Source organism: Zerene cesonia, chromosome Z, assembly GCF_012273895.1.
Source record: "Zerene cesonia ecotype Mississippi chromosome Z, Zerene_cesonia_1.1, whole genome shotgun sequence".
In the NCBI taxonomy this organism is placed as follows: Eukaryota; Metazoa; Arthropoda; class Insecta; order Lepidoptera; family Pieridae; genus Zerene; species Zerene cesonia.
The window spans coordinates 2,405,872-2,416,005 of record NC_052122.1 but is presented as its reverse complement, the minus strand read 5'-3'; the positions used below and the strand labels follow the sequence as shown (position 1 = coordinate 2,416,005).

Genomic DNA, 10,134 nt, shown 5'->3' with positions numbered 1-10,134 from the left:
ATGCCGTTAAGAAAAGTGGTGAAAGGTACACCTTCGGAGGTGTTGCCTGCTGAAGGACTATTGTATCATGATAAAGATGTACTCACACCTTGCCAAAAGGAATGCACCGCGCGACTGGGTATGACAATGCAATTGGAACAGGAGGCATATTTATCACAACATCCAGAGGTGTTCATATATTATGTTTTTTATTGTTGGTACGAAAGACAAATAGATCATAGTCGAGGCATCAGGCATTCATTAGCATATATAATTATACTTTATTAAAGGTTTGTAGTGTAAATAAGTTTAGCGGAGATCTAGAGGTTATCTATATAATATATAATACAAACTGCACGACCCGGCTCCACGCGTAGAGTAATTTATCGTAATTGAAATAATGTAAACAATGCTATCTTTTAAGTTGGTGCAGTTTGCACATAGTGTGCAAATTTGATTCAAATCGATGACACGTAATTCATATACATTAAGATAATATAGGTATATATTAAGATAGGGCATCGTTACGCAGTAAGGATTGAAATAAATGAGGTCACATTTACCAATACGTTTAAAGTCTCTTAATGCCCTTTATCAGTTTTTTCTCTGTATTAAGCGTATGGCATTTATTTTATTGGACTCCCGCCCGCGGCTTCCGCCGCGTTTTTTTTTCTTTTTATATCATAGCGGGCAACTGAGCTTGTGATTCGCCTGATGGTAAACGAATGGACTGGGAAGGGTTAGGAGAAGGAAATAGGCCTCCGTCTCCCCCACTCACCGTACGAAACACAATAGCAAGCTATTATTTCACGCCGGGGGTGTGGTACTTCCCTGGTGCGAGCTGGCCCAATTCGTGCCGAAGCGTGCTCGACTCTGTCAGATAATCCCGGAGAAAAACTCATAGTTCCCGTTCCCATAAGTTTTCTGAGACAAAATCTATCCTTTGTATTTTCAAAGTCATCATTAATTTTTGGACAGAGTTACTTTATTTATAATATTAGTAGGGGTTTTTTTAGGAAAATTTGTAGAAATCCATCTTTAAAATTGAATGAAATGACGTACAAATTTAGGCATTATACTTCAATTATAAATGTTTATATAAAGTTTGCGATGTGTAGATTTCGCACTAGAACTCCGTTTAGCTGTAGCAATAACTGAGTATCAAATTGCTCCAGTTGTGTCATAGAATAGACGAACTATTTAGAAATTATCTGATAACGGAGAGATCAAACTACCACTACGGAACACAAGGCCTTGAAATTTGGAAACTCAATCAATCCCAATGCGATGGTGAAGTACGTTATCATACTCGTATATTATCATTATTACCGCTTCGATGCATCCCTCTAAATGCTTTGTAATACTATTACAACTTGTATGCTTAATACTCCAGAAGCTACATAAAGTGGGATTCATGTATTGTCGTCCAATTCACAAGAAACGAAAGACCGAATTATAATTGACTAGCTTTTGCTTGCGGTTTGCACGCGTTAAATTCGGAGTGTATCCGTAGCGTAGTTTTAAAGATTTAAAGATACATAGGCACATAGGAACAGATAGAGAAAGCGACTTTGTTTTATAGTATGTAGTTATGATAGTTTACTATAGGTACTTAGATTAGTTGAAGGTTAAAATATTCTAGAGCTATCTAGCCATATTTAATGTTTATTTTATTTGAGCCTTTGAAAACCGTCCAGCTGTTATTTTTAGTTAGTGTTTGCTTTAGCAGAGTTTGGCCTTTGGTGCCACGTAAGAAGGTGTTTTGTTCTATGATATTGAGATTTTTTTTAATATTCAATATTTGCTTTCATAGGTAAAAAATTTATAGTTTATTCAAAAATACTTTTCAAGTTACGAATGTTGGGGATTTTTTGAAATTTTATTTTTCGCATACTAAATTATATATATATTTATAATAAAGTATATTTTGATAATTTTTTTTTCATACATGACAATGTTTCACATTATATTTGTATATCTGAATATTATCTACTAATTGGGGGCTCTCACACGGCAGGTTTCTATACCCCAATAAAGGATCAATGTCAAATTAGAGGAATGCTTAGATATATTTTACCAATTGGTTGGGTGGGGTTGGCGGTACAAATTGCTAGCTTTTCTCCCTTCCCATCTTCGAATCGTTGAAAATTTAGACTTGTACACACGTTAGATACGTTAATTAGCGCGATATCACGCTTAAAAGGATATGTTCATGATTTTTCTGCGTTAATTTATAATTAATCAGCGTCATCAGCCCACATATACTCTCACTGCAGTGATACCAGCCTCCCATGAGGGTTCAGGCCATAATCCATCCATCTTGGCCAAGTATGTGATAATCTTACACGTCGTCGGACTTTTGATTCTTGAACATACTGGTTTCCTCGTGATTTTTTCCTTCACCACTTTGAGCTGTGGTGATGTGGATATTGATCAAAACGATTTTTTTTTATGGCAGGGCAAGCAAAGGAGCAGGTGGGCCACCTGATGTTAAGTGGTCACCACCGCCCTAAACACTTGCAACACTAGAGGTGTTACAAGTGCTTTGCCGGCCTTTCAGGGACATATACGCTCTTTTCTTGAAGGCCCTAATGTCGTAATTGTTCAGGAACACCGTAGCTGGTAAATCGTTCCAAAGCTTCACCGTACGCGGAAAGAAGTGCGGGTGAAGCAAAGATGTAAAGTTTTATTTATTTCCTGCACGTTTGCCTGGTCTCGAACAACTGACTGTTCTATTGACGCATGGGTCCACACCAATGCTCTGTTTGATAATGTAAAAAATGAAATAATGTAGAATTTTCTGTTGATCAATTTTCGCCATTTCTTTCTACATATAGAACCCGCTTCACTCGTTCTATAAGGTATTGTGACGCAAAATATTTTCTAGGTAACAGTTAAACCAACGAGACAACACATTGTGTACATCATAAGTAAATATAATAATAGATAGAAGTGACTAGAAATTTTCCTCTGTTGGAACAGATCCGAGCATTGTTGGAAATATTTGTTGGGAAAATATCACGCACGAATAAAAGAAAAGGTATTCTGAAAGAAGCCGCAGAACACTTTACAAGGCCTGTCGAGCAACTCGATGCAGAAATACGAAAACACCTTAGCTTGCCACAAAAGGACCAGTATATAAAGGTTAAAGGGTATTTAAATAGCTTCTTTAATTTATTTTGTTGAGTATTCACTTTAAAGAAGGGAGCTGACCTATGTAGTCTTTACAAATTATGATAATATTGTCATCGTTTATCAATACGACAAATTAGCAAATAAACAGTGGTTTGCACAGTTGCTTTATAGATATTTGTATTTTTGGTAATACAATATGCAACATTCTATTAAAGCAACTGAATAAATTATCACAAATCAACAATCGTTACAACATAAATTAATATACTTGATACTTCATTGCATCCATAAAAAACCATTCAGGAGCACTTCTGAAATTCAATGATAAAACGTAAATGTATAGACATTTTAGTTCAGGTTAAAACTAAAAACTTTTAGGGTGCGCAACATGGTCGCACGATGCGATTGGTAGAATTGCATCTGAACTAAGTCTAGTTTTCTACGCTCTCCAGCTGTTCGCTTGTTACGATGCAGGTAGAGCCTGTGGCATACAAACAACTGCGCGGGACTTATAATCATTTAAACTAACTTATTTTTCAATGAAAAGTAATCCATACATGGCGGAAATTTGTAGATCTGCCTGAATAGGAAAGTACTCTAAAAATCTATAGAAGTATAGATTTTTTTTCTATAAATAAAACTGCATTATAGGTTTCTAATAACTCCCTCGATGATATTCGAACCGTCTAAAATCTGTTAATATTGCACCCTGACCTTTGATTGCATCAAAATTTTAAGGATAGAATATCCCTATTGAAAAGAAAGAACCATAAACTCTGGACAATCACCTTTACCCAAAAATCCATATTTCGTTCGATGCGGCGACAGAACGATTTTTTGTTTGTTCTCAAAAATATTATATTATATAGCTTAATTAACCATGAAACTGCGCGCATATCCCTAACAATTTATTTCTTATTCTGAAGTGAAACATGAATACCTAAAATAATGGGATGACTGAAATAGATTTAACTATAAATGCGAGACTCCCTTAGCGAGACCTTTAAGTTTAAAGTTCAGAAGCTGTGTCAAAGGCGCTTATTAACTAGACATCAAACGCTTACTGCTTCCTATTACATTCACCATTCACTCGGTTTCGTAATGCACCTCGTTTATATATTATATAATTAATATAAAGCTATAAAGTCGTTGCATTTGTCGTTATGTTATTGTAAATATATCCGAAGAAAATACCTAAAATTAAAGTTAAGATCGTACTGGTTCGACAACCCAGGTGTCAAGTAATAAGTTATTGTATCATTTGTTCTACTCAAAATAATAAAACGGTACACCTGTGTATGAATAAATCAGCTGAATTACACTTTTCAACAAAATATTAAGATAAGAAAAAAGTTTATATTCGTTACGATTGATTAATTGATATAAATTAATAAATTTAATAACTGAAAGTAAATACAATAATTGAAGAGTAGAAAAGAAAATGGTGAGCATTTCTTTCATTTAACATCTACTTCAAAATGTTATAAAAATAACGAATTCTTATAAATTACTATAGGATTCTTTACATTCGGCAAGTCGTATAATGTCTAAATATCATAGCAATATAACAGCAAATTAATTTAATATACACTAATATACACTTTAACATTCCAGGACGGCAGTCATACATTTGTTTACAATGACAGCGCGCTTGTGAATGATTTAATTGGTATAATAAATACCAACTTTCCTCCAGAACCGATGCATATACCGACACCAACAGTTTCGTCTGTCAACACTGCTTCGTCCTCATTCATTTCAATAATGACTTCTGATACCACATTGCCCACGCCAGGTGCATTTTACTATTTTTATCATTCATACAAAATTCTTATCACTTGTCACGTGAACGGCCATGTCAGGTATAAATTTGCCATTATTAGAAACCGAGTCGTCATCATACTACTATCGAAACATTAGTTTTAAGAAAATTGGTTGTGAGTATTTTATATTGGGTATATTATATTTTATACGAAATAACTTCACTTAATTTTCATTTTCTGGACGTAGACTATCTTTTGTCTTCTCTTTTATCGAAGCCCCTCGAATGTCTGGAGCGAGATAAGGCGATAGACTGTTACTTTGAACTTTTTAATAGTAATATTGATTTATTGGGAAAAACAATTTCGAGAAATTCACAACATTATATCGACATCATAAAATATGCAGTTACAAACTATTACATGTGATTTTCGTCGTAATTCTCAGAGATGTCAAGGTGATAAACTACAATCTTTGTAACATGTATCGTCACGGGAATTTATCCTTTATAGCATAGGGATTAGTAATGTTGTACGTTTATTATTTATATCAAAACAGATTAGTACAAAAATATTGAATAACTAGCATAAAATAACGTTAAATATTGTAACAATGCATACTTTTAATGGGGCGTTATTAATTTATTATTTGTGTCTTGTGATAATATAAATACTTAAATATCTTTTATCTAAATATATGTTTATTAAAAGAATTGTAATACAAAGGGGCAATTGTAAATATCATAATGGCTACCAATAATTTTGTTTCATGATTTCCTTATTCTACGCAGCACGTGTTTTGGATTTGCCATGGGTACCTACGTAAACGTATTTTTTATTCCAAATTCTGTAACAATTGCTTCAGTTTCTTTCCGAATTGTTCAAGATCAATGCGTTTATGTGTTGTTTTTTGATAATTTACTTACGTGCCTATAATGCTCATAACTCACTCACTACCTCACCTCAGGATCATTTAATAGAAACATTTTGAAAACTCGCAGAGCCTATTCCAACACCGGAACCGACGTTGTCGGAGCACTTTTTCGGATTGGTATCCAACACGGTGGATAAAGCAATATTTCTTCACGTGGACGATGGAGCCTTGCGTTATGACACCGCATACGTAGAATTAAAAAAGGCCGTGGAAGAAGCTATGGAGATACCAGTCATTGAAATAAAGGAAGATATTGCGGAACTGTATTTTAATGCTTATAAAATGTTCGAGATGGATATCATGGAAAAGGAACGTATCGGTAATGATAACATTTTTTATTGTATATGTAATCATAAAATTACTATTCGCTATTAGCTTTCGCCCTGCAGCTTCAGCCGTGAAGTCATAATGTGAATGATATGTTGGAATGCGGTCGAAACTATATCCAGACAAAAATTTTATTTAATAGAATTGTTCGCATGACAACGATAAAATATAAACATACATTCATTTATACTCACAATTTGTTTATGTTGTTTTTTGTTTAATTATTTTTCATTTGTATATTTATTCCCTTCATGGTTTAAAAAAGAGTACCGAGGAAACTTCTTTTTAAATAATTTGCTGTTTATTCTTAATTGTGTCATGTATAATCAAAGATATTTCGAATGAATTCAAATAAGCAACATTGCCTTCGCAGCGGCTGAAATCGCTTGGGAAAAGAGAATGCGTAAGAAAATGAAGAGGACGCTAAGACGACTGGATAATTTTAAAGGTTGTATATAACCTTGGGAATATCAATATAATTATAATAGTAATTACAAGTAAACTTAAATTATAATTGCATTATTTTATGAATTTAAAGCGAGGCACGGATATATAAAAAACAGCTTGCGCATATGGTGCAAATCTTATTACCGAGACCGATTTAAGGGAGACTAACTAACAAATCCTTAAGAATGCGATATACCAAATTCTTTATGACCTAGTCACTCTTTGTGACCTTAGTTTATAGATGACTAGCTTTCCACCCGCGGCTTCGCCTGCGTGGAATTCGATTACATCGCGCGACATGGTAAGGAGTAGCCTATAGGTTTTCCCAAAGTCTGGACTATTTGTCAAAATTGGTTAAGTGGTTTCGGTGTGAAAGAATCTTACATGATTTTATGTTTGACAATAAGGACTTCCATAGAAACTTTCATCCCCTATTTCAATCCCTTCTTCATTTTTTTTCGCAATAAAAAGTATCCTATGTCCTTTCTCAAGCTCAGTTCTATCATCATAGCAAATTTCATCAAAATCGGTTCAGTGGTTTAGGCGTGAAAGCGTAACAGACAGACAGACAGACAGAGTTACTTTCGCATTTATAATATTAGTAGGGATAGTAGGGATAAGTCATTTCAACCAATTCAATTATTTATTGTCTCTAATTCATGCAAGAACTGTCCCTAATTCATGAAAGACGTCGCTCTTAATTTTACTACAGGATTATTTTGTTCATCATTTTAAATGCTAACTAGCTGTGACCCGCGGTTGAAACCGCGTAAGTCCGTATCCCGTAGGAATATCGGTATAAAAAGTGCCTATGTGTTATTTCAGTTGTCCAGCTATCTACGAAGCAAAATAGTATTATTATTCTACAATAGATGTTAGGAAAAAAAAAACACGAATAAAACACGAATATGACATTTTCTAAAAAAAAATCCTAGCTAGATCGATTTATCGCCCCCGAAACCCCCTATATACTAAATTTCATGAAAATCGTTTAAGCCGATTCCGAGATATATATATATATATATATATATATATATATATATATATATATATATAAGAATTGCTCGTTTAAAGATATAAGATTTATAAAAGTATTTACAACAATAATCCTATGACCACAGGCTATGCAACTCCACCGACACCAAAAAGCGAAATTTCGTCACACGAGAGCTATAAGAAGCCTCCACCCAAACCGTGCGTGTGTCACCCGCAAGTCCATTACAACCGCTATCCTAAGGTACAGTAAACTTGTTTAATGTTCCTGTAAGCAACTTAATACTACATTACTATTTATTTATTTGTATATAGTATATTATAATGTGTATGTTCCTGATAATTATATTTGCGAAATTTTGTGAGGATTGTGTGTGTTTGTTGCTCTTTCAGGCAAAAACTGCTAAACCGATTGCAATGAAATTTGGTACGTAAACAGCTGGACAACTGAAAAAACATATGGGCAACTTTTTATCCCGATATTCCTACGGGATATGGACTTACGCGGGTGAATCCGCGGGGCGCAGCTAGTTTATTATAAAGGAAGGCCCAGTGGATAAAATTAAATAAAATGTATTTTCTAAACGAATGCAATGAATTTCAACAGGATCGTTTTGGTATATACTTACCTCGCGAAACGGAATTCTGTGACGGCAACGTCACAGTAACACCAGCGATATCTCTGGAAAGTGTGGCTGGCGAGGAAACGGAAGAAATTGTTGACGCTAAGTCAATCGTTAGCAAAAGGTCTGCGACCTCTGCTAAAAGTGCTGTCAGTAAAAAGACCACCTTTAAGGACTAACGCGTGCATTTCGTTTCAGTTTTCAATTTTATATGAAATTAATTAAAAGCAATCACGATGTATGTTTACTTCTCGTGTTTCGATTAAACCCACTTAAGATTAATAATCCGCAAAATAAACAGAATGTTACGTATCTTTATCAATCATCGTTTATCATAGCAATAAGTTATTCGGCTCATTATATAAAACAGTAAGAGCAAATGTAAATATATTAACGCAGCAATATTCTTCGTGACAAAGAGTAATGACAATAATTTATAAAAAAAATATCGCAAATGCGAAACAATGGTAGGGAAGAAATGAAAATAATAATCTGCGTAGCAAATCGTTTAGGATTTTTCTCTGTCTTTGCTAAGTCCCATTGTTTGATATAATGCTTGACTAGCATATAATAAACATAATATAGTGATAACAAATATTTGCTGACAATTATTTCGGCTAGGTACGGATTACTGCGTACGAGTTAAATGATTTGTTAAATTGAAAAGTTTAGATATAAATTATCTTGGTCAAAAAAAATTATCACACAAGAAATTTTTAGTAAATATATAGTCAATATGGGAAAGGTATTTTGACTTTGTAGTATCTATGCCTTTTTGCTCAAAACGCTGTAGAGAAATGGAATATAGAACACTGCGCAGTTTCACCCGCGGCCGAACCCACGGGCAACAGCAAGTATCTCATTCTGATGTATATATTATTGTAAAGTTTAATTAAAACCCCTTCAGTAGCTTTTACGTGAAAGAGTAGCAGACATCCATTTATACTATAATATAAATTACGCGTTTATAATATTATGAAATTTGCCGACGAGTGCAAAAAAAATGTAGTTGGTGTATATAAATTATAGTTTCTATTTAATATACGAATTGGTATTTATATTTTTCTATCAAAGATATCTATTAATAATATATAGGTACCAGATAAAGAAAATATACCTTAATTAAAAGAACGAGAAAAACGAACGTTTTATTTAAGCCTTAGTTTGTGTTAAAAAAAGTCTAAATACATTTAGCTACCTTAAATAAAAGTCGCATTGAAAAACAAAATAAAAATAACTACATTTGATAACCTTCACCATCAGCGCAACATCAGACTCGTAAAGAATAATAATAGCACAAGGTGACAACATACAGTAGTATAATGCCTTTCATCTCGTTGTTTAGAACGAATATGTCATATCATTATCATTACTCAATTAATATTAAATACAAGCGCGTAGCAGCCCTTAAAGCCCGAGCTGCTAACAACATGGCGAACATGTAGCTCGGGCTTCCGTGTATCGCCACTATTCGATTGAAATGTCCAAATGTCTTCGTTAAACGACTGTATGGATTATCAGACTGTGTTTGTACTACGAGGATCTTTCGGCGCGTGGTGAAATTCTAAACTAACACCGACATTGAGTGTTGTTTAATGCAACTTGTCCCATTAGAACTACATGAACAATATAATCACACAACTTTTGAAAATGTATAAAATTTATAAAAATTAAGCAGTTTCCTAAACCTAGAAAACGGCTTAGTTCCTAAATTGGCTGAATTAAAGGAAATCCTCCAAAACTGCGCCACCCATCATTCAAATGTCATCCAACACAGCATCATCAAAGTGCCAAAAGATCCTTGTTCTACTGTAAATTATTACAGTCACCAATATGTCATGCGAACAAAAAGTATATAGATAAAGATCAGAACGAAATAAACAGAACAAACCAATCGTAATTTTTTAACACAACTATGATTAAAAACAACTCATAG

General features: G+C 33.9%; 1 protein-coding gene across 1 annotated transcript; it reads left to right on the top strand.

The window, feature by feature from the left end:
- On the top strand, nt 1–8,377 carry LOC119835713. Its single transcript, XM_038360690.1, has 7 exons — nt 1–168; nt 2,962–3,131; nt 4,737–4,909; nt 5,876–6,127; nt 6,509–6,583; nt 7,704–7,819; nt 8,183–8,377. Exons 1-7 carry the CDS (start codon nt 1–3, stop codon nt 8,375–8,377), a joined length of 1,149 nt encoding a protein of 382 aa, XP_038216618.1.
- Nucleotides 8,378–10,134: the final 1,757 nt, after the last annotated feature.

Excerpts from the sequence above, each read along its gene's own strand:
- LOC119835713 (XM_038360690.1), top strand. The coding sequence starts at position 1 with ATGCCGTTAAGAAAAGTGGTGAAAGGTACACCTTCGGAGGTGTTGCCT. Across the intron at positions 4,910-5,875 it reads TACCACATTGCCCACGCCAG|AGCCTATTCCAACACCGGAA; the intron begins GTGCATTTTACT and ends GAAAACTCGCAG. Across the intron at positions 7,820-8,182 it reads ATTACAACCGCTATCCTAAG|GATCGTTTTGGTATATACTT; the intron begins GTACAGTAAACT and ends GAATTTCAACAG.